This window comes from Melanotaenia boesemani, chromosome 6, assembly GCF_017639745.1.
Source record: "Melanotaenia boesemani isolate fMelBoe1 chromosome 6, fMelBoe1.pri, whole genome shotgun sequence".
NCBI lineage: Eukaryota > Metazoa > Chordata > Actinopteri > Atheriniformes > Melanotaeniidae > Melanotaenia > Melanotaenia boesemani.
In genome coordinates this window covers 11,348,566-11,373,808 of record NC_055687.1, presented here as the reverse complement: position 1 = coordinate 11,373,808, position 25,243 = coordinate 11,348,566, and the positions used below count along the sequence as shown (strand labels likewise).

At 37.3% G+C, this 25,243-nt stretch overlaps 1 protein-coding gene across 2 annotated transcripts; it reads left to right on the top strand.

The window, feature by feature from the left end:
- Positions 1-959: 959 nt before the first annotated feature.
- ndufaf6 (NADH:ubiquinone oxidoreductase complex assembly factor 6) lies at positions 960-24,662 on the top strand. Of its 2 annotated transcripts, none has more exons than XM_041988906.1 (9): positions 960-1,188; positions 1,873-1,972; positions 2,149-2,271; positions 2,434-2,490; positions 2,917-3,019; positions 3,767-3,900; positions 11,500-11,601; positions 16,673-16,729; positions 22,528-24,657. In XM_041988906.1, the coding sequence occupies exons 1-9, from the start codon at positions 998-1,000 to the stop codon at positions 22,654-22,656; spliced, it is 996 nt and encodes a 331-aa protein (XP_041844840.1). In that variant the 5' UTR covers positions 960-997; the 3' UTR covers positions 22,657-24,657. The 2 variants fall into 2 exon arrangements, with proteins under 2 accessions (XP_041844840.1, XP_041844841.1); XM_041988907.1 differs by having other exon boundaries at positions 1,064-1,188; positions 1,873-1,976; positions 22,528-24,662.
- The last annotated feature ends 581 nt before the right edge of the window (positions 24,663-25,243 follow it).

The following is a 25,243-nucleotide window of genomic DNA, read 5'->3' as shown; positions in this document are numbered from 1 at the left end:
ATATTTTGTGTGTGTGTGTGCTTGTGTTGAAAAACGAGCAAGATGCAAGGAAGACGGGGGATGCTGACCATGATGAAGCCTCCTCAATCTTAACTGTAATTTGGAGAGGATCTTTCTTTCTTTCTTTCTTTCTTTCTTTCTTTCTTTCTTTCTTTCTTTCTTTCTTTCTTTCTTTCTTTCTTATGTCAGTAGGCTATAAAAAATACTTAAATCATATTTTACTTGAATTATTATTATTATTATTATTATTATTAACAACAACAATAATAATAATAATAATAATAAACCATATTTTCCTTAAAAGTAGGGAAGCTATGTAACTACTTATTTTTATTTTGGCTGTAGTCTCATCCAACTTCCGCTATTGTGATTGCTATACTTGACTAAATGTTTGCGGTTACCTTTACATTTTTAGCCTTACACCAGTTTATGTTATTATTTCTTGTTATATTATGTAAATATATAATTAACAACTTTTAAGTGACATATTTAGACGCCTTTCCGCGACATTAAACTACATTTAATGTTAACTTGTGCCGGATGGGGGAATGTTTTAAGGTAACACCAGCAAGAGCACAATGATGCATTCGACAGTAATTTGAAACTCGGAATTCTAGCTTTCAAACTTCGTCAAATTAAAGAAAGCTACATAAAAAATGAAGACTTTGTTCAAGGTTTCTTATTATTCCTCTATTGACGATTAAAGAAAATCTGTAATGTCAATTTGAAATACAATCTTTTATTTTATTTATTTATTTTTTTTTTTAATAAGACGAGAAAGGATACGATTTCCTCCAGATTCACTCTCGTGTTTCTTTTCTGGTTCGGCCTTAATTAATTTAAAACATGTTTGTTGATGAGCGCTTGTTTTTTTAAAAAGCAAATCCGGACGTAGACATTTGCTATTTTCGCTTTGTCCATGTCGAAACTGATGTAATTATGACACTTCCGTCCTATTTCCGAGGGAAAGTAAACACAGCACAAGTTGAAGGGGAACATGGCAGCTGGCATCAGTGTTCAACATAGATTGTTAAGCAGTAAAACCTCCTTGATTTACTCTCTTCACAGAAAAATAGCGCCAAAGAATGCTTTTATCAAACGAGCGGCTGGAATACAGAGTGTGAGAGCGTCAACCAATGCAACTGTAGTCCCTCAACACAATGAAAAGTACTGTTTGGACTTGGTCAGGTGGGTCTGACTGGCAACGACACGCATGGTATTTGTTTGAATCACGGGTCAGATGTCCCCGCTTTATTTATGAGAAGATGCGTTATTTTCGGCACGATCCTTAAGATATATTTAGTAATTACGTGAATGAAGTAAAGTTCATGGATTCAGCTAACGTTGTTTTGTAGAGCAACATTCTCCATCCAAGACTCCATTCAAGTCCGGTATACAAAAGCAGAAAACTCAATATTTCAATTGTTCATGCGAAGTGTCAGAAAGCCTTTATGTTCGGTGTGAGTATCTCAAGTTCACGCTTTATATCGGCTTGCTTCAATCTTCCCATGAACTTTTGTCTAAATGAGAAACACATCTTTAAAACATAAAATCTCTAACAATGTTACAGTGACACAAATAGATAATTGAAAACGTAATTCTACCTGACTTCTTATCTCATGAAAACAACGTTCTAATAGTTGGATTTGGGACAATTTAACATTATTTTACTTTATTTTTATTTAACTGTTGTGTGATTACTTATATTTGCGCCCTTGAAGTTACTGTGATAAGCTCAAGCCAAATTAAAACCAGGCCGAAGACATTACACATGAGTTTATGTCAGTTTCTTGGATTATTGAAAGGTGTTGGAACTGTCTAATAGCATCCAGCAGCAAATTTGGGTGAATTACATCCTTCCGCTCTCCTCAGGTCCAGAGACTATGAAGGTTTTCTGTCATCTCTCCTCCTCCCCGAGGAGGCACGGCGCTCCTCTCTGGCTCTGAGAGCTTTTAATGTGGAGCTGGCACAGGCAGGTATTCCTACAGTCATTCTGGATGAGCTTTTCTTTTTTTTCTATTTCTTTGTTTTGTTGCTGCTGCTTCTGTGGCTGTGATGATAATTGTAAAGAAAAGTTGAGTAAACACACATACTTTAAAAACTCTCAATTTTTGTCTAACAGTTCATTTAATTCTTTATATCCACAAGGTGAAGGACTCTGTTTCCCAGAAGACCATTGGTTTGATGCGGATGCAGTTCTGGAAGATGGCTATAGAGGATATCTACAGAGCTGATCCTCCAAACCAGCCAGTCAGCCATGAGCTGTGGAGGGTAAAAATCTGCATACAGAGACTAAATATCCTTTTGCTCTAAAAAAAAAAAAAAAAGTATCCAGGTCAACTTTGGACAAATTAAAAGAAATTAAGAACATAAGTAAACTTTTTTTTTATTATAGGTCAAGATTAATTTAAATTACAGTTTGATGTGTTGCAGGCAGTGAAGGCTCACAGCCTGACAAAGAGATGGCTGCTAAGGATCGTAACAGAGAGAGTAAGACACAATGCCTCTGAATATTACAATGATTGGTTTCTTTAAGTTCACACTTCTGCAGTTTGTGGTTATCCTGATCAGAGCCTACACACGTTTAAGTCCCTGGTGCTGGAGATGGTTTATATTTTCTTTGTTCTCATTTACCTCCGTTACCTTTAGTAAGACTGTGCTTATCAAAGCTTTTAATCTGTTGTTTTTCTGATAAATTCTTGAATCACTTAATAGGCCTCAGTGCATTTTCTCAGCCTTTAGGACGCTGCAGGGCAACAATAGCTCCAGAAAAATGCAAATTGAATGCCAGTGTGCCATAAAAGCAAGTCATAAGCACAGAGTTTTAAGGTCAAAAAGTTGTTTAGTGTTGCTTTAATGAACAAGTGCACTTTTATTATTAAAGTTGACAATCATTAAAATGGTTTGCTTCAACAGGAAAAGGATCTGGATGACAGAGCTTACAGGACCCTCCAGGAACTGGAGACATATTCAGAGAACACACAGTCTTCCTTAATTTACCTGCTGCTGGAGTGTTTAGGTGAGGGCAACAAACATTGCTGGTTTTATAAACAGTAATTATTATAAACTAGATATTACAAGCTAATCCTAAAACTTAGTAATGAAGCTGAATCAGTCATACTTTAATGAATCTGTAGCAGCTAAAATAAAGCCTGTGAAAATGAGAATTTTTTAGTTTTTTCTGAACTGTTCTGCATTTTTTCACATGAACCTGCTGCTTTTTATAATGGTAGTGCTGCAGTCTTCCTCTGGTTGTCAGTGTGAAACTCCTTTGTGTGAATGTGAGAAAAATCTTTTTTTCTTCACGCCAGTGGTTGTCTCTGTTCTGACTCACAAGTTGGCAGAAGTCGCTAAGCCTCTTAGCTCACCAAATCCGCCCGTCCTCTTCCTCATTAGCAAAGATAAATGCAAGAAAGGAGCTTCTTGTTTCAGCTGCTTCCGATCTTCATTTTAACCTCTGAAGAATAACAAACTCTAATTGTAATTCCTAATCAGAGTCTGTCAGACAAGTCCAGTGTCGAAGAGATGATAATACACTGTTACAGAGATGATAATACACTGCTAATAGAAACACCTGCTGAGCATTGCTGCTTCAGCAGAAATCTTTTTATGTATTTAGAATTTCATATTGTGATTTCTTATATTGTCGGAACATGATTTTGTTTTAGTGTTAAGAATCAAGTGTTGATGTTTTAAAGCTCCTACAAGTGAGTTTGAAGTAAATGAAGTAATTGATGCCAAACTGTGTGTCTCTTTTTCTCTGCAGGCGTGAAAAATGTCCATGCAGACCACGCGGCGAGTCACATCGGTAAAGCTCAGGGGATCGTAACGTGTCTGAGAGCGACTCCTTACAACAGCAGTCGGCGGAAAGTCTACCTGCCCATGGACATCTGCATGCTGGTGAGTCCAACCACTCGGTCTAAGGGAGAAATTTATCGTGAGCTGATGAATCTCGGGTGAGACGTCTCATTTTGAGAATTGTCAGCATGAATTTAATTAGTCTGAATGGATCAGTTAAAATCATGAAGATCTTGGTTTACATTTATATTATTAGACAGATTCTAAAACTGTATTTTTTTATCAGTTTGGGTATGCACACATAACTCTTTTATTTATACATCACGACTGAAAGTTTGAAGGTTTTGAATTTCGAATCCAGCTGCAACAAGGTGTAGAAGCAAACAAAAAGTTACAGCTGTGAGGAATAAAATGTGAGTTTACCAAAGTCTCTGAATGCTCAGAGTACTGAAATTTCTCATTTTTAAACGTTTCAACAAGAAATTTTGTTTCTGTTTTGCTTGTAAAAAGCATGAAATACACAATCATTTAACAACATTTGCTAAGAAAACTTTTTTTAAATTTTAATCACATTGCAGCTAATATATATATATTCATATTTGTGAGATCATTTTGAACAATATTATTATTTTATTTAAAATTGCATGAACACCCACTTGTTAAAAATGATCTCCCATCCTAAGGAAAATCTTCAGTGCTGCGCCAGCATCTCTGGATGTTTAACTGGTGATATTTCTATTCAGTTCTCAGAGCTCTTTACAATAATTCTTATCAGATAATTCAGTGTCTGTGGTTTTAAATAAAATGAAGATATAATATTCATGTGACAGTATTTTATATATTTCGAAACCTGTTTCAAAAGGGGATCTTTTAGCTTTGCTTTCACTCAGCTGGTTCACAGCAGATTTTTGTTCACAAAGGTGATATAGGGCAGTGTTGCACACGTCTTCAGACGTTAAGCTGATTCATAGCTCTGCTCTGACATGATGTCACATGGCAGTCCTGTCAAAGTAGTAGTGAAATTATGAACAGAATGGAGGATTGTTACCGAGCAATCATAAGGCAAAAAGATTTAAATCCTCCAGATAAATAATGCTACCAACATTTTCCAACCTGTCTGGTCCATCTGCTTTGCACAGAGATAAACTGCTGCTGCCGGAGCATCTGAGGGGATGTATACAGCATGCAGATGTATTCAGGCTCCTGTGTGAAGCATGCACACTCTGGGCGACGTGTCATACCTCAGACTTTCTGAGCACGCTCGCTTGGTAACACCTACACTCTGCTTCCTCAAGAGGGGGCTGGAGGTTTACTGGAATATGCTGAACTCCTACACATTCTCCACACAGAGCCTGATGCACACCATCCATGATGTTAAATAAAAGAAAAAAGGGAAAAAAAAGACAAAATTTCACATCTCCTTAATTAACAGTCAAGTACTTTATCCAGGATGCAGCAAAAAGGCAACAGAATGAACCCATTTTACAGCATTATTTAATTGAGAATGCAAAATGGAAGAGAGGGCTCATACAAACTGTGGAGAGAATAGAAAAAATAAGCAGAATGAAGAGCCACACTTATTTAAACATCCTACTCCTAATTTTACATAACTCTAATTTTGTACTTCAGCTTTTTTTTATTTTTTTATTCCATGTTTCCGTATTTTTTTAATTTTCTGTGTAGTGCACTAGTCAAAGCCTAAACGGGCTCAGAGGAATTTTATTAATCTAGTTATTTCATATGATAATGGTTTATTAAATTGAATTAGAATAAATTTATTGTGTCAAGCAGAGCGTATACGTAGCAAAGAATTAGTTTATCTCCAAAAAGCTTTTAGAGGTTAAGATTTTTCTTGGTGTTTATTTCTAGCTGTCACAACAGAGGCTGCAGGACTCTGTGACACAGTCTCAGCAATAAATAGTTTCTCAATTTTTCGCTCTGATGGTGACAAAGTCCTTTTATTCATATCAGCTTGGATTCAGTTCAGTTTGCCCGTGGTTTGGGTTTTGCGTCAGTTCTTTTCCAATTCTGACAACAGTAAAGCCTGCTGCCACCATGTTTATATAAACCAACATATCTTGAAACACAATGTCATGCCACAGGGTATCTACAAGCTGCAGAAAACAAAACAATTTCCAAAAATATCTTTATCTTGCCTGATTTAGGAAAGTACAGCCTTAAACTAAAAGTAGATTGTGGTGCATAAAGCTGCTCCTTTGTCATTTTGTGATATTACATGCAACACCATCAGCTCCTTCAACTGGATTACTGTCACTACTGTTACTATTTTTATTTTTTATACTCATCCTGTTCAACATCATAGCGAGCAGAATGATAGTCTGACTGTCCTGTTGTGCCGAGCAAATTTACTTTGCCAAGTGGGAGCTTTATGGACATGAAGCGAATGAAGCATGCAGATATGAGGCTCCCCTTGATACTTGAGAATAGTTTTTTTTATGTTTTAGTTTGGTTGTTGTTGAATTTCATGTTGGTGCTGGACCTGACAGTGGGAACGACAGACGAGCAGGGTGAGGAGAAGAGGGAAGGAGAAAGTGAAGAAAAGAAAAAGGAGACACGGTTACAAACGATAGAAAGCAAAAACTGTACAAACAGAACCCAAACTGAAAAACCAGACAACCAGCTGCTACATCTTTAAAGAAATGTGATGCATCTTACAGCTTTTACTAGAAAACAAAGCAGAAAATCACCTATATGAAGACAAAATGAGAAAAACATGAGCAGCAACAATAACATGTAAACATAACTGTAGCTGTTGATAATTTAGCATTTTTAACTCTCATGTACACTCCAGAAACCATGCATATAGTACTGTACACTTGCACATTCACATAAAATCAACTCTCACATACACACACGAGCAACATCTCACATAATAATTAATGAAAATTCACGAGTTCCCATTACATTTATTGGGAAAGTGTGTCCAGACGTTCGACTGGTAGTACACATACTACTAAAACCTCACCCCTTTGAATCAGTGATGACAGTACCGTTTGTCAGAGGTTATATATGTGTATGTGTGAGCTGACACTGGTTTTAGTGAGAACTTATAGTGTGTGTGTGTGTGTGTGTGTGTGTGTGTGTGTGTGTGTGTGTGTGTGTGTGTGTGTGTGTGTGTGTGTGTGTGTGTGTGAGTGAGAGAGAGGTCATTTTGTCATGGAAGAGGTGGGGCTACTACCCGGAGTGAAGAAAGCACATGCATGGATTTGTAACTTAACATCTGATAGGTGGTTGTAATGCAGCAGTGTTGATCTGCCAACAGCAAGCCATCTAAAGAAGAAGTGAGATGGCTAACACTGTAAATAAAGAATTCAGTTAAGCTGCAGTAGTAACTAATATCTAAACAGTATTTTAACATACAATGATTACAGAGTACAAGCGCTGGACACCCAATCATGAGCCGAGTGCATGACCAAGGGACCCATGAGCCTGAGAACCAGCATTTGAAAATGGCAGCATTTCTGGGTTGTGTGTGTGTTTGTGTTTGTAATTTAGAAGGTAACCTCCATGAAAAAGTCAGTAGAGATTAGAAAAAAACATTTTATAAGCTGCTTTCTTGTCAGGGTCAACACTATATTCTCATTCATTGTGGAGCTTGCTGCATCGCTGCTTGTGGTGGACATGGTGTTTGTCTCTTTAGCTGACTGGAGTGAGAATGAATGACTGTGCTTGAAATTTTGGTTTACAAACAGCAACAGTTATTTCCGTAGTACAACTTAAAGTTAACAGATTACAATCCTATTATGGGAGTAAAAACAAAGAAAAAAAAACTGAGACGTCTGAGACAGGAAGGTGCAAATAAAAAACTGAGAATAATCTCAATCCCCTCATAAATACCACCTCCCTACTTGAGTTTTGGGGGTTGAATTTCTCCCCAGTGACTCTGTTTACTGCTGCACAGCAGGGCAATGGTTAGCACTGTTGCCTCACAGCAGGAAGGCTCCTATTTCAAATCTCCCCTTGAGTCTTTCTGTGTGAAATTTAAGGTGAAAAAAAACTCAAAATCCTTAAATCCTTAAAATGGTTCATGTAGTTGAAATGCAGCTTTAAATACAATCACTACGCCACAAATACCTGGATCTGTCTACAGTATACTCAAAAAAATATCATACTAGACTGAAAAGAGGAGGTGCAGAAGGAAAAGCATGGATGCTTGTTGTGCAGGCAGGACTTGTAGGAAAATTGCTGTTACCACACCTACGGCAGCAATTGCATGCCCATGCATGGAAAGCGTTGGCAGAGCTAAGGTAGTTTGAAGAGCATAGAAACCAAGTACTTAGCTTTTTATGTACCAAAAGATTCTATTATGAGTCTGTAAATTCTTTAAAAACATTGTAATATGCTTCAGTCATTTTCCAACAATGATTCATTCAGCCAAAAGCAGCAGTTTAAGCAAATTTCTCCCTGGATTGCCCCATTCTTTCTCCTGTACGCTACCATATCTGCAGTGTGTTTCAGGTGTGAGGCACGTCAAGGCTCCGTGCACATTGGCTGTGTGCATTCATCCAGTTTGGCACCACACACACAATACTGAAACTAAAAGTGCAGCTTTTCTCAGAAAAAGATGTAACAGGTCACAGATTTGACTCTTTCTTCACCCCTTTTATGATGATGAATGCAGTTTTTGTGAAACAGACAAATTTGAGGCAATTTGTCTGAAAAGGCTAATTGGAGGGCAAAAATCCATCGAGGCTTCACAGCAAATAACACATTTTATAATGCAAGTGCAAAATAATAGTCAAGAAGGGATTATTTTATCTGGATTTTATCTAATGATTTTCTTTAATTTGTTTTCTGCATGAAATAGTTTTTTGGGTAATTTTTTTTTTTTTTGCCAACCTTTTTTAAAATGGATGAGAAGGAAAATTTTGAAATTATACAACTGATCACAGGCTGGAACTGAAGGCGCTTTTATCTAAAGGTGGATCAAATTTGATGACAATGATGATGAAAGTTTGTTTGATGTGAAGTAATTTCAGGTGGTTAAGATCAAGGCAAGCGGTGTTTGAAAAGAAGCATCAAGCATCATTGGTCAAAAGTTTTTCTCTCTTAAAAAGAAAACCATTTTCAGCAATCCATTTTTACCTGCCCTGTTTTTCTCCTCAACATTTAGAGGGAGCTGCAGGGTGAGTCAAACCCCAGGCAAATTTACTAGATTTTACAGGAACAGAAGAAATTGTTCTCAGAGTGGAAATTGGTCGCCTATTTTGGTCCCATATTATAGAGTAAGATGAGGTCAGATCACTTCAGATGGAGGTCTGAGACACAAAGAGGCGATTATGTGAGATGTACAAATAGGGGAACCAGATTCTGTATGCCAGAAGGTTTTAGACTTCCATATCCTGTTCCATGCTTTCTAAAGATGTAGAATAAAGATGCTATTAAAATCTAAACTGAGGTTCACTGTTGATTAATTCAACTATTGTTTAGTGTGAAGAATTTTACAATGATTTTTGTTAATTCAGATGACATTGTCACATTTCTTCTCATGTCTAGTGGTCCTCGTGCACTTGAACAGTAATACCTCATTCAGGCTCACGTCTCCTAAGAAAAATATGAAATGTAATCTTTACAAAGAAACCTAATTTATTTTTCCAATTTGGTGATATAAATCAGAGAAATCTGGGCCAAAAACATTAGTGTGGCCACTAGTTTATGTGCAAAATCTTTAAATGTTTTTGAGCCTCTTTTTACACAGAATTTATTCTATTTTATGCCAAGATCTTCGTCTTGTCCTTTTTGTGACTTATTTTGACATAAGTTGTTTGCAGACAGGAACGTGTACTTAGTTTTTGCTCTGTTTTCCTTCTTTCCTTCTCTAAGCAAGTGTCTGTTTTCTGTTACTCTTGTTTATGGAAACTAACAGATTTTTGTTTTTAATTCTCTTAAAATCTCCATTATCACTGTCTTTTTAAATAATTACTGGCCATCTATAAAAATATGTTTACAAGTGTCTGAAGTTTTAGATTGTCATTTCTGTGATCGTTCTTGTCACTAGTGCATGAAAGCTGTTCTATTTTCTGTTCTGCAGAAAGACACATGCACATGCCTCAGAGGAATCAAGCTTCCAGTTTGTGTGAAGTACAAAGAGCAGCAGCTAAGAGGATTTTATCATTTTTAAGATAACAAAAAAAGAAAATAGTCAGTAGCTGGTCGCCGATTGTCACCCTTTTTTCTGGAAAAGACTTCGAGTTCTGAGAGATTCTCAGGTTGTCTCTTCTGAAATCTGTGTGCAGACATTGGATGATGCTTTGGTTTGGGGGAACCTTCAGGGCAAGAATTCAGCTTTGTTCACTTCTTGAAGTGTGTTGAGTATCATGAAGTGCGCCGTGTGATTTTGGCTGTAAATTAATACCGAAGCAGGATTGATTCACCCTCCAGGCTGAGCATGTGGAGAGGTTTTATTTTCACTGAAATCCTGCAAGCTGTTTTTCTCCAAACATACTTTAGCTTCTGCTGGACTCATTTCCAAAATGCATTGAGCTTGTTTAAATATTGGCTTGCAAACTTGTGATGCTGAATTTTAGAAGCTGTCCGAGAAATACTTAAACAGTTGTTTTGATTTGCTCTTCCATTATTAATACATTCACTTGACTTTTCTTCCCATTACTTTTTCTTACTTAAATTACAGATTGAAACCATGACTACCTGAAACCTACTACTTTTCTTATACCATAATGAATACATACCAACTTTATTTATAAAGCACTTTAAAACAACCACAGCTAAACAAAGTGCTGCACACAAGTAAAATTAAAATATATAAAAAAGAGAAAATAATAATAAATCAAATGACAATATCAAACATAAGAACAGCTCAAAACCAACACATTAAAATCAATTAAAACAAAAAAGATAAAAAAGAAAAAATGAGAATTAAACTGATAATAAAATTAGTAAGATTAGTTTTTTTTTAACCTTATTCACATATTCAGTCCATTAATGCATATTATGCATTATCTTATACACATGACAGATCTTCAACTTTTGTTTTTCAAATGTCAATGAATTGTTTCAAAATAAATAATGCATTGCTAAAAGGTGTTGTTAAAGCTGCTGTAGACATATTTAGCCTCACTGCTGCCATTAGCAGGAACATCAATGATATTCAGTCTCTTAAAGGGATAAACAGCAGAGAGCAAAAAATTCCATCAACAGAAAACTTGATCAACAGAAAGCATGAAGCATGAAGCATTTTTTCTAATGCAAGTATAACATTCATCTTATACAGTAAGATAAGATTTGCATGCACAATATTTACTATGGAAGATGCAGAAATTAAATGCAGACTTAAATGTTGTAGTCACTAATACATGTCTGGGTTAAAAACAGCTTTAATATGAGATCTTTCTCCGTTGTCCACATTGACCGTAACTGTATGTGAATTTGATTGTTGGACATGTGCCCAAAGCTAAAGTCTGAGTTGGTTCTACTTCAGGGTTTTCACCCTGTTCCTGGGACACTGCCACACTTTGCTTGTGTATCAGGAGCCAGATTCAACTTCAGGCTGTTTTAAACTTTGTCTTTCTGAAGATTAAAGCGTATTCTCGGCCGTGGTGTGAAGTGAAGCTAAATTGGATTCAGCTGAAATGCAGAGATATGCCTTGTTGTTAAATTGACACTTCATCTGTGACCTGAAAACACAAACATCACGGGTTGTGTCTTTCTATGTTTCTGCAGCACGGAGCTTCCCAGGAGGACTTTATCCGTGGCAGCCAGAAGCAGAACATCCGAGATGTTGTGTATGACATCGCCAGTCAGGCTCATGTACACCTGCAACACGTATGTATCACATTTACACAGTAAGATCAAAAGTAGTTGGACGTTAGAGCAACACATCCTTATGACATACTTGAACACATGATGACAAAGTCACAGGCTTTGATGTGTGGCTTTGATATATGATTCACCAGTTCCTGGAACCTAGCTTGAAAGATTTACATATATTCTGTAATTTGTTCGGATGATGCATACGTCTAAAGGCATAGCAGGTCAGACTGTTGAGAACACTCAGTTCCATGCACCACCTGACACAGATGCATGAAGAAACATGAAGTTAATAGCAAATCAGGACACATTAGGTAATTAAGCACCATAGAAAATTATGTTTTTAAGCTGGAATGCAACACTGAGCAAAACAATACATTCCACCACAAAGTGAGTACTTATAGAGCTGCTGCTTCATTTGACAACATCATGCAAATTGAGAAGACTTTTAAACCCGTATGAGCAGGTTTTAGAAATGGCCATGCATTATCCTATACATATGAGGACACATTAGCACCATAGTTACCATAGATAATGCGTAATTTTCTGGGATGTATTTTCTTTGGCACTAACAGTTTAAATACTACTGGACATCTTTTTTATTGTTATTATTTTGGTGTAGGAAGACATATCAATTTAATTTAAAATAGACTGGTAGGTCTATTTTTTTCTCTCCTCAAGGACATAATAAAACTTGAATTTAAGTTTAATTTTTGGGAAATCTAAACATTGAACTGGAGATTGAATGACTGTATGAGCAGCAGCATGACAAGTGGGTTGAAAATGGTTATGCCTTGTCCAAAATTATTCACTAATGTTCTCAGCAGCCAGTGGCAGAGCTTTCATTTACAGCAAACGATTCTTTAAAAAAAACTTTAACAAATATTTCATGCACACATTTCTGGCTACACAATATAGTTAAATAAATTTAGCCTTTGGAAGTCATTGCAGAATTTAATTGGTCCTAAATACCAGTGGAGTCATGCAAATGCAAAAAGCTGTTAGATGTTTTAAAGACGCACACCTAACTTTTTGACCTTAAAATTTCACGCTCCGGACGACTTTCTCAGCATGATGTTGTAGCTGCGTTTTGCTTTGTGCACCGCGTCACATGCTAGCAAGTGGATATTAACACCGGCCACTTTGAATTCACACAGAAACACGTAAATTGCTAATTGGTTGACACAAACAGCAGTAGCAACCAGCGGAAAGCAAATGGAAACAGGAACACCTCAGTGTTCAAGCACATGTGAGCGTGTAGGTGCAACCACACAACAGAGGTGAACCATGTGCTCGTGCAGGAGAGCCAATGGAGGAAGAACCGCACACCCACCCAGCCGAGAGCAGAGGCTGCTGACTGGAACCCCCTGGCAGCACGGAGCAGAGGTGCCAAGCAGCACAGGACAATGGCAAGCAGGCCTGGTGGGGAACTTCTGATGTTTAACCCAAACCCCGGGCACTGGCAAGGTGTGGGCCGTGCAGAGAGCCTGCACCCTGCAAGCCCAGGTGCCAGCCATGTTCCCTGGTGGAGCCCTGTCCAGGAACCAGACAGGACCAGACCTACCTAGACAAAGCCACCGTGAGTCAGTGCAAATCCTGGTACCAAACTCAGGCGCCCCGAAGAAAAGGATGCACCTAAAGACCCCCCACACCCCTAGCCATCTCCATGGCTCTCACCCACCCTATGTTTTTGGACTAGTTTATTGATAAAAATTATTAATACTATGAATGAAAAAAAACTTCTTAAAGTATCACTAAATTCTGGATTAACCAAAGGGTTAACATTAGTCTCAAAACGTAGAGATTAATCATGTGTTTAATGTCTGTGCAGCGGCAGAAATTTCGGCTTCATTAATAGATGCGTGAAAGTAGAAACCACATGTTTTGGAACACTCTTGAATGCCTCTTGTGCCACTTAACCAGCAGGAACAAAAAGATTTTCCATTTTTAAAATGTAAATGAGCAGGAATGATAGTTAATGTTCTGTCATGCTGTGAGTTACAGCTTGCACCTGCATGGTGGCGTGTAATTGAAAATGTCCTGGAAACATGTTTTACCACTAACTTATTAGTGTAGCTTTTAAAAGTTTGGAGCTAATTGGTTGAGTGATTCATTAGTCTCCATTTATGTGCCTCATTGATTTTTGTACTTGAGGCTTTTTCATGAAGTAGGTGAACAAACCCTCAGCAGTATTTGTTTTGTTTGCTTCATGTTTACACTAATTAGGAAGTTTCTTATAACAAAGGCTCATGTGATCACGTTGGATGCAACCAATTGTGGAACATAAATTAATATATTTGATGTGTTTACTATCCTTTTCTTCCTGGCCAGTTAAAAAAGTGAAACACTATTTAAATTATTAATAATAAAAGTTCATAGTGCATAACATTGATCTGTTCGTCTCATTACAATATATATATATATATATATATATATATATATATATATATATATATATATATATATATATATATATATATATATATGTAAGTGGATGTTACTTCTACATGATGTCACCCCATCTAAACATTGCTTCAGTGTAGTGGCACTTCTTGAGAGCAGCAACCTCTCCCAGAAGTACCTAGAGGCTTAGACCTCGCCTTCAATATCCCCAAATCCAATTTAGTATTCCAGGCATGTACAAGAACATAACCAATGCACAAACACTCCAGCCTGCAACCTCCAAAACACAAATGATTTTCCACCATCATCTTAGCTCCAGAGCCCTGTTGACTCACCCATAGGTCGGAGCTGTTTCAGAATGAAGGACCCTACACAGAACAGACATGTGGCTTTATGATTGTGACAAGGACGCAAATTTACAAGGCAAAATATGATTAAATAAATGGTACAAATAACATGTTTAGCAATTCCCGAAAGTGTCATTTAGTGTCATCTGTATGCCGCCACCAGCCAATACGGCTTCGATAATAAACATCAAGAGTGTTACGCCTTTCTGACAATAGGAGTTAAGAGTTATTTCAGGAAGTGAGCATTTTACAATTTAAGGAGATGTCGTCATCTTAAGAAAACACTTATTTCTTCATCTGCTGTAATCGTCTGTAATGCTGTGAACTATTTAACTTATTGAAACCAGGATCAAAGCTTTAGCTTTAGCTAATTGGATTAATGTGGAGGAAACTGGCTGATTAGAAACTTAATTGTGGCACCCATATGGAGCAGATGATAAGATTTAGTTTAACTGTTTTGCATAAATTTACATATTCTGTGGACTTTTTCCACAGTGAAACTTTGGACTCCTCACAGCAGGAAAAGCACAAATATGCTTGACTGTACTTCAGTTTGGTGACCTGCATCCAGCTCAGACTCCTATTGTCCCTGCTGACTCCATCTGAGATATTCGTAATAAAACTGGGATGTTTTGAGTAAATGATGACTATTAATGTGTCTCAGTCCTGCTATGACTAACATATACACTCACTGCAGATTCGTTGGACATGATAGAAAGGTAACGCTGCCTCAAGTAACCGGGGTTACAACCAAGGTTTGCAGAATACCGTCTTTTAATGCACGACATGTTGAACTTTAGAGCAGATGGGCTACAGCACCAGAGACCCACATGGGTGCCACTTCTGTCAGCTAAGAAAATAGAAAACCAAGGCTACAATTCACCAAAGTTGGACAATAGCAAATTGGAAAAATGTGCTGTTGACAAATCTGCAGCAACTGTGTGATACTTTAATGTCAGTATGGAGCAAAATGTCTGAGGAAACACCTTGTTGAATCTATGCCATCAAGAATTAAGATAGTTCGAAGACAAAAACAACGTGGCACTAAAGTGTACCTGATAAAGTGACTGATGAGTGTGTATATAGTACTTAGTATGTAAATATATCCACTGTGCTCCTGCTTTTGTTGGTGTCTCTTGGTCTAAAAACAGGGACCATTAATGCTCAGCACAGGTTTAAACATCTTTTAGCATTCCGATATGTTTTTGGGAAAGTTTAATGTTTTTTTTTTTTAGCAATATGATGTCAAAATTACACTCTCTTCACATAATATGATAACATGCAATTAAAGCCTTGAATAAAACTTTATTTAAGCTCTAGGACTGGATACTTATCACATTAAATTAAATAAATGGAAGGAAAATTACTTTGCAAGTTCTCTTGGATTCATAATGTTGTAGCAGATGTGTGTTTTTATTTAATGGAAAACAGTAAAAATAATTAAAAGGTGATGTATTTTTCTAGAGGGTGATGGCTGCAGGCAGGAACAGTCTCCTGCATCTTTCTATCATCCGGTGAACTTGACGTAGCCTCTTGTTGTGTTCATGTGTGCCAACATGTGTTCACACACAAAAAATTTCATCCAGTGCTTGACAAAGACGATCCTGTCATGTAAGGCTGTAAATAAATTGTTTTTTCTGTATGTTTTAGGTTTATTCTTGACATGCCTTCTTTTTCCTTGTGTTGGCATCTGGCCCAAAAATAACACGTACAGATACCAAATATCGGCCCGGTACCTGTCATACATGTGAATAAGCTGACAGAGAATGTCTGCACCTCAAGTAACTGCTTTCTGTACCTGTGCAGAGGCACAGAGCTCACGTAGACTGCAGAATGTCATAACAAAGACCAAGGAGGATCTGAACTGCTGAGTGAAATTATACATCACGTAAGAAAAGGAAAACATTTTGTTTTCAAAATGACAGAAGCGAATCTCTGTTTCAAAATAGTACTAGGATTTTAACGAAGACATGAGTAGCACGTCTGTTTTTTTAAGCTGTTAATGGCACCAAATACAAAGTTGGCATCTAATTTTACGTAAAAAAAATTAAAGTTTCAACATTTTATTTATTGTCTTTGTTCTGTTGTCAATGAAAAATTGTCTATTAGTAAAATATGTAAATCATTGTCTTTTAAAACTGAAGCAAACAAGTTTATCTCAATTATATTACAAAGGTTTTGAATAAAGTCAACACTGTAGAGAGGTTAAGTGTTTTCTTGTTATTTTTAGTGCCTGAAAGATCTGTGTGTGGATGTTTACTGAAGATGAATTGTAAAGGCATGTGGATAATCTTTTGGCTGGTTTGTTTCTTTTCCGTTTGTGTTTTCTCCTTTAGGCTCGATCTTTTAGTCACAACGTTCCAGCAGCTGCCATCCCGGCCTTCCTCCAAACAGTAAGTCTCCTGATAATATGTCATATTACTGTCAAAAAAACCAAAAAAAAAAACAATAAAATCACTGATGTGTGTGCACAAGTAATTACTAAAAGCCAAATGTCTGACAACCACTCAAATCTTTTAAAATTATATTTAATTTAGAATACTGGTTTAATTAAAGGGGCATCTTTGATTTATGTGTGGCATCACAAAACATATCAGACTTGCAAGGTTAAGCTACTTTTGAGGCTGTTTCACCCTCTCACCCCCTTTGCTATTTCTTAAACGTTGAATTAGTATCTTAACCAGCATTAATGATGCTTTACGTATCTTTCTGACCTTAAAACTTCGATCTCTGGACTCGTTTGATCGTACAGTGACATCTGTTATGGGCATTTCTGGAGCTGTTGCTGCCCAGCAGTGTCCCGAGGCAGTGAAACCGCACTACAGAGCATTTTTGCTACCTTTATTTACATACAAGTTACTTCGCATGTCCGCCATTTTGTGGGTCACACAAAGGAAAGTTGTTATCATAGCGGATTTATTCATTTGTCAACATGAACTCGTTTTCCAAGGGAAAGTGAAAACAAAGTACAGGGACAGTCTGGATGTTGCATCTAACAAATAATATGACACAAAACTTGGACTTATCAGTGGCAAAGATACGTACGATGACTTTGCAGATGAGTGGTCGCGACACCGAGTAATTTCCCTGAAGTTGCGAATGCTGACATCTATAACCACTTGGTGACTAGCAAAAGTTTTCACATGCTGAAGGAACTGAAAGTCTACAAATCCCTTGAAGCTTACAATTAATGAAGCTGTGACTATTCTTAATGTTATGGTAGATCTAGGGTGTCTTGTCATACAGCATAACTGGATAAAATTTGGGTAGACGTCTGCTTTTTACTTTATTAAAAAAATATAATGAAAAAAAATTGAATCTGTGCATATTTGAGATTTCTATGTAAAGTACATCTTTGAAAGCTCTAAGCTGTATTAAAGTGAGCTCAGGTGCTTGGATACAAATGATTCTAAACTAAAATGTGGTCATAAGAGTTAGATGTAAAGTTACCTGTTCAGTCATGTTAAGTTCTATTTGCAAACTCTGTTTTTAATGCATAACTCTACATGAAATCTATATTATCGTACCAGTAATATAATGATCTGAGCACACTTTTGAGAGTTTAGAAGGCCGGAAATCTTTGTGGTTGATACAGTCAACATTCATCTGTCTGCTTAGCTCTTATGTCCACTCGCCCTCAGTCATGCGTATAACTTGAATTGAATTTTTGCTGCATACGATCGGGGGAATGACACCTACATCCGTTCACAACTGTGAACCATTGTTACACATGCGCACGGTGATGACGTCATGCAAAAATACTGTATACAACTTTTTCTTCCAGGAATTTGTTCTTCCGTAACATCAGTGCTGAGTTTCGCTTTATAAACTGCATCACATGCTAGCAACCGGATATTAACTCATCGACTGTTATGAGCTCGAGTTGCAACTGATTCAGCAAAGAAACACAATAGGACATTATCGGAGGAAGAGAGGAAGGGACAGAGCAAGAGATGAAACGAGTCAAGACAAGACTGTCTTCTACTGGTTGGAGGGAGCTCGCAGTACAGGTAGGGTGCCAGATGGATGTCGAATTAGCCGTCGTTAGGGGGCGCATCACTGAAAAAAATCTGCAAAAGTTCAGTAGTGCGTCTTTAAAGGATAAAAAGATTTAAGGCTGTCTCTGTTTGATAAATAAAACATCTATCAGAGGTTGCACAGTAACTTTTACTGAAAGCTTATTTATTTATATTGCTTGTATGTAATCACTGATATAGATTTTTAAAAGCACAAGGCTGGTAGGAATGATTTATTTTTCTTCTCAATTTCAGTTCTCCATTAAGGTTAAAAATAAAGTTGCATTCTGTGGCTTATTTAAAAAAATCCCATCAGACCAGACTTGATCCTGAAAATATACTGAGAATAGATGTAATTATTCCATAAAGCGATTATTATAGTTGAAGGAAATCACTGAAAGAATGTTTGCTTTACAGAGAAATGTGTTTTGAGTCAGTAACTTCACAGCTGTGTCTGGTTTTACCCAAAGAAGAATTTTTCCATCTGTCTCATAAAATATTTCAGAGAACAGCTTTATTTGAAAAAGACAATGTAATGGGGTTTTTGTTGTTTTGGGATATTTTTATAAGAATCACATTATTGATGCAGATTTCCCCAGCAATGTTTGGAAATATAAATTTGACTGGAAATTTCCGCAAAAAAACTTTAAAAACTCTTAAGGATGACAAGAATTTCTGCTCTGATTTCTCCTAAAGCCTGAAATTTATACAAGTCGCAAGTTTAGGCATGCACAGAATTACCAAAATATGCACAAACTGTTTAATGTTTTTAATGAGCATGCTGTGTAATTGCTCAAAGTCCAGGCTGGAAAAGGCTGAGAACTTTGACATTAATAATTCTAAAGGTACAAAGAGATGAAATCAAAGGTTTGATCTGTTGAAGTTCTCATTATGAGAGATGAAGATGTAGTCAGGTTACTGGACCAGATGTAGTCAGGTTACTGGACCACTCCCAGTCACAACTTTCACAGGACCGCACAAGATGCACTGTAAAGACATGAAGCTGAGACAGGCTACAAAAACATTTCATGGCCTGGATGTTGATTAGCCTGCAAAAAGATTTCTGTTGTTCCTTTTCCCAGGACTGAGCGTCTGGGGAGAGGAACCAAAAGTACAAAATACAATTCTGAGAGGTGAAAAATAATCTAAAGGTTACAAAACACCCAAGTAAAATTAACTAAGATTACCCAAGTCGTTCATGTCTCCTAGAAACCAAAAACACTGAGAAAAAAAATATATTGATTGAAAAACACCTCATCTTTTATGTGTGGTGGATGTTGCCCAGCTTCAGAACTTTTTGACCTCACAGTCATTGAGGGCAGGATGAGTTAAAAACTTGAACAAGATATCTCACAGGGGAATATCAGGTCATGATCTGAAGCTGAGGAAAGTTTGAGCAATCTAACAAAGGCAAAGGCCCGCAGCACACCAAAATGGCTTAAAAAACTAAAAACAAACCCTACAGAGCCCTGACCTTAACCCAGCTAAGGTGCTGAGGATTGCTTGATCGAGACCTTCCAGAGATATTAATGAAATGAGATTTTTATAGGATTGGGGTCTCAATCTTACCGATCTAACCTAAAAGGATTGAGACGCTGCAGTCCGTTGATTGGTTGAAAGAGTCATCACTTCCTGCGCGACTCTGCACTAAGAACAAAGCAGTTAAGTATTATTTTTTTTAAACCACATGCAAAGCAGGAACAACACAAACTGTTGAATGTCTGCAATTCTCCTTCGCTTCTGTGTGGCGTTTTTCATTATAATTCAAAGGAGGCATTGTGCTGCTGTGACGCGATGCAATCACGTATGTGACACACCTGTCACTATCCGGCTGATACGCCGACTACTGGGTAAAGGTACGAAACCAAACCGTCCCATACCGACCCGGAACTGTTGGTGGAAAAGGGGATTGAGAGATTTAACTGTACAAATTCCCCAAAAAATCCTTCCCTCTAACTTATAGTGTAAATCTGCTCACGACTCAGAATAATTAATTTATTTTGATATAAAAAGGATTAAATTGATTAAACTAAATGTAACCCAAAACTGGGGCCTGCAAGAATTCAGAAGATGTTTTCTGCTGCTAGATAACACAAATCTCTGGGGTCCATAATCATGATGCTGTACTGACCTGATATATAACCACAGTATAGAGCTGAGAAGCACCAATTCCCGAGCAGCAAAAAGCCCTCTGCCCTCCAGAATATAGAAGTATGATTTTCATGCTGCAGTAGACCTTCACAGAATAGTCTTCCTGCACACGTGTGTGTGTGTTATTGTGTTTGTGTGTGTGTCTCTGAAACACAGCAAATGGCTTCTGTGGCTCTTTCATTTTTACACACAGACTTTACTGAGACTTTGTACCATTAGAGTTGAGGATACACATCAAACCTTGAAGGAAACGCTTTAGAAGTTGAAGAAAAGTTTTGCATGATCTCTCTAATTGCAGATTTCTTTAGCAGCCTTTTATATCAGATTTTTTTTGTTTGTTTTATATGGCAGCAAATCAGCAACCGGCTTTCTGCCGGCTAAGATGAATTTTGTTCTGTGCTCAAATGAAAAAAGACCCTGAAGCATAGAATTTGAAAAACCCATTTTTTTCAAATACCCTTTGATTTACCGCCAATTTGTTTAGTGAGAAAACAGGAGGGTGGAGAATCAGTCACCTAATCAGAGAGCTTTGTAGGCGGCATGAGAAAAAAAAAAAAATCAGTGCCATGTTTTTGTACTGTTTGCTAGCTGTATAACTAAATGAAACAAAAATACGAATAGTGTGGGTGGAAAGGATACAGAAAGCCACTACTGTCAGCTCATAGAAATAATTAGATGCTATGATGAGTAGTTTAAAAAAAAAAATGTCTTATTGAGAGCACACTACGGTTATCAGGTTGTGAAACAAAATTGTTGTGGTTCAAACCCTCCAAAGTATGGCCGAAAGAGTTGTAGATTAAATTGCATTTGGATGGTAGACATGTTTTTTATGCCGTTCCTTATAGCCACAACCTCAGATTCTCTGTTTTCTGAAAATGACATCTGTAGGACAGCATGTCTGTATTGATTGCTCACCATGAAACAAAATACTCCTCTATTCCAACCAGAAACTGAACAACATGAACACAGTGGGACAACAATCAATAATTTAATCATTAAGTTATAGTGCCTTTGGAAAGTTGTCTGAGCCCCCTTTTCAGACTTCCTTAAAACTGCTGTATATACTTTTGAAGCCCTTGTAAATTATTAAAACACAAAAAAAATGAAATATTTATGTTAGACTGGTAAATTGAAACTCTATTATTTGGTACTTGGTTAGAGCACCCTTGGCACAAATGGCCATCTCAAGTTTTCCTGGGAAGTTTTCACACCTTTCCATCAAAGGTGTGTCTAAAATCTAAAACAAACATTCAGAATCAGTGAGTTAGTTTGGTAGGGTAGGTGCAGAGACTTGGTCACTCCAGAGCTTTTAGCTTTTTATGTTTAATTAATTTAATAAATCAGGAACCATGTATAGAATTAAGACTGACTAGAACTCAGTTATTATTATCATTACTAAAGCTCTGAGGACAAAATCTAAGGCCCTGTTTATGTGACATTTCCATGCAAAACACCAAACTTTTTCCCTTCTCCTCTTGCCATTCGAAGAAATTGCATATACACATCAGTGGAATGAAAATGACCTCCTTCCAGAGGGAAAATGCAAATAGGACTGGAAATGTAGTGTGCATGCCTGGCTTGTAGTGGGCGGTGAAACTTTGCAAGACACCACATGTGTGCACTGCATCCTCATTAGAATGGAAGACACAACAACCGCTTGTTTGGAGGTGTATTGATTATCTGTGCGTCTCTGCTGACGGTATAAATGTTGCACGAAAAGCAGGTTTTGTTTGAAGACACAACAAGATTCCAGCTCATGTTAACATGGACAGAATTAATCTTGCGTTTCTAGAAATTCTCACTAGATCCTGTTTCCAAACCTTTGCAGTGTCGTCCACCCAAAACTCTGTGACTATATAAACAAGAAGCCAAAACTCAGCAAAACATTTATGTTTTACTGCCTCAGAGATGTCATGTAAACAGGGCCTTAGCGATCTGGTTACTCTGGCTAATCATCTTTGTGAAAATCCAGGATGGATCCTGGTGTTGGTTAAACTCTCCATCTGTTGTGTTGTGTGCTGCAGGTGGTGTTGGAAGACTACCTACAGAGAGTGAGGAAAGTCGATTTTGACATTTTCCACAAGAGCCTGCAGAAAAGAAACCCCCTCCTCGCCATCCAGCTATACATCCGTTCATGGAAGAACACTTACTGACTTTAGTTTTGCTCCCTCTCCAGTCATCCCTTCAGGAGCTGAGGAAATGAAGGCCAGAGACACCACTTCTCCAGATTCTGCCCTCACATTACCTTGTAGCAGGTCTATAAAGACATCCAGACTCGTTTGAAATGCAGCACTGCCACTGAACTCGCCCCTTCAGTTAAACTCACATACCACAGCGGACTGTTTCCAGACCTCCGGCTTTCACACCAGCTTTAGTATTTAAAGTTTTTCTTGTTTGAGCCAAAAAGTTCACTGGAAAAATGTGCTGAACTCTTCAAAAAAGTATTTTATTTGTAAATGTATGAAAAACAATGTAACACTTGTTAAATGATCATCCTGGCTAATTGGTCTTTTTTTCTCTTTCTCTTTCTCTGTAGTTTTTAACCAGTAATGAATCTCAAATTCCATTAAAAGACCACTTATATAAAGCACATGCATCACTTTAGCATAGTGAGTGAATGCGTGTAGCCACTGAAGGTATAACATGGTGTCCTAAAGTTTAAATGTTTAGGATTTAAGGGGACTCTACATGATAGTAGTTCAGCATATTCAGAATAAATTATTTTACTTCTTTAAAATCCTTTTACAGTATTCACTGTGAATGTATTAGAGAGACTTTTGTTTCAACAGATGTGGCATCGGGTTTGTTGTGCTGCCATTTTCTACAGCACAACATACCAAATGCTGCCTTAATAGGCTCTTTCAGCAAGCCACCATTGCTTCCATTGCTCATTCCTCACAGTAAAAAGGTAGAGTAAGGAGAAGGCAGCTGCACAGTGGGCAATTTTTAGTCATCTATAAATTCGCTGCAAGCCCCAGTGTGCAACAGGCATCAAGTGAACTTGACCACAACTTAATGTTTTATGTCTGCAGAATGCGTGTTGATTACATCTGCTTAATTGTACTTTCCTGCAAATATAAAAAACAGATTCCAAACATCACCTTAACATAAAGTTTTATGAGCTGACAAACTGCAAGTGGCTGAGTGGCTGTTTCCTGTGGGGTTCGTTTATATTTTGCTGTCTTGCTTCACTCAGGAGGTGCACATCATTTGCTGTTTTTTTTCCCATGCTTTATGGTTTTTGGTTCAGTCTTGGTTTGAGCAGGAGGACGCAGGAGACTTTTGTTGCCACAACTCTTCTTTGTTCATTTCCTGTATTATTCATATTTGTTGTGGATTTTACTCTACATTCCCGTTGGCTGATTATTAGATGCAGCTGTCATACTACAGCATAATCATCCTAAATTTGTCAGAAAATGTATTCCAGGCTACCTCTAGTTACAGAACTATTGTGTTTTTTAAGCTATAATCAAAAACTGATTATCTTTCATCAGGAACAACCAAAAATCATAGTGTACACCAGGGTGCAGAGGTATCAGACTGTTTTAAACTGCAACCTTACCAGTTGGTGTGCCAAATCCTACACATTACGCTTTCAATGCTGCGGTTTAAATTCAGCTTTAGCCTCTGAGGTCTCTGAAAAAAGGTCTGATGTAATTGAAAGGAAACAAGGGGGGAAATAAGCGGGAACAGTGACCAATTTACTGCTTTAATCAGAACTGCATAACAGCAAACACATTTAAAACTCACTGTGCACCTGCTGGGAACTTTTGTCTTTATTACACAACAATCTGCAGTCCAAATTGCAATACTTTTGTTTCTGTTACGAACTTAATAGAGTAATGAGTCTCCAGCCTATTATTTTGAATATGTCCCTGTGGTCATTAACAGTTATGATCTTCCCCTAGCTCCATATAAAAACACATTTAATGATAAAATATATACACAGCATGCTGTAGTTGCAGGATGTGTTAGTTTAATCCACATTGCAGCTAATAGGCCTTCTGCTGTGATAACGCACTAGTAGAAACTAACAAATGATGGCTTTGGTCTATCAATTTGCCAGCTTTCTCATTTGTTTTGGTTCATTGATTCATCCTTTTTTATATCTATACTTTTGCTATCTTTCTCAGACATTTTCTTCATTTATCCATTTGCCAGAGAAAAATATTCACTGCTGTTTGCCCTCCCACAACACATCCATGTACTGTATCATCTTACAATGCGTCAACTTAAAACCTATGCTTTCATGGCTGTTTTGTTGGTTGTAATGTAAAATAAAGCGAGTTCCTCACAAGTAGAGTGAGCATTGTCGCCATAGTTTAGTCATAAAATCCTAAGCTGCTAAAAGGTGTCAGCCGAGTCTGGCCTTGCTCCCAATTCATCAGACGCATATGCTCGGTCAGGACCACCGGACCGCAGAAATAGTTCTTTTCATTCAGCTGCTTTTATGAGCTTTTCACTATGGATATAAATTATATAAATTTGGCTAAATCTGAAAAATCATGAGGTTTTTATGTTTGGGAATGGGCCAAAACTTATTTACTTAAATCAGTATATTAAGTGAGGTACATACTGGTTCAGTGAATGAACAGTGAGATTCATGCAAAACTATAAACTCAAGACCATAAAAAGTTGTAATATTTCTTATTTAAAAGCTTTACTTTCCACTTTATGCTTCCATCTGTTGCCAGGTTTTTTAACTCATGTTCCACTTTCCACTCTGACAGGAAAATTAGT

Coding starts and splice junctions, on each gene's coding strand:
- ndufaf6 (XM_041988906.1), top strand. CDS start 998: ATGGCAGCTGGCATCAGTGTTCAACATAGATTGTTAAGCAGTAAAACC. Junction 2,491..2,916: donor TAAGGATCGTAACAGAGAGA/GTAAGACACAAT, acceptor TTGCTTCAACAG/GAAAAGGATCTGGATGACAG. Junction 3,020..3,766: donor CCTGCTGCTGGAGTGTTTAG/GTGAGGGCAACA, acceptor TTTTCTCTGCAG/GCGTGAAAAATGTCCATGCA.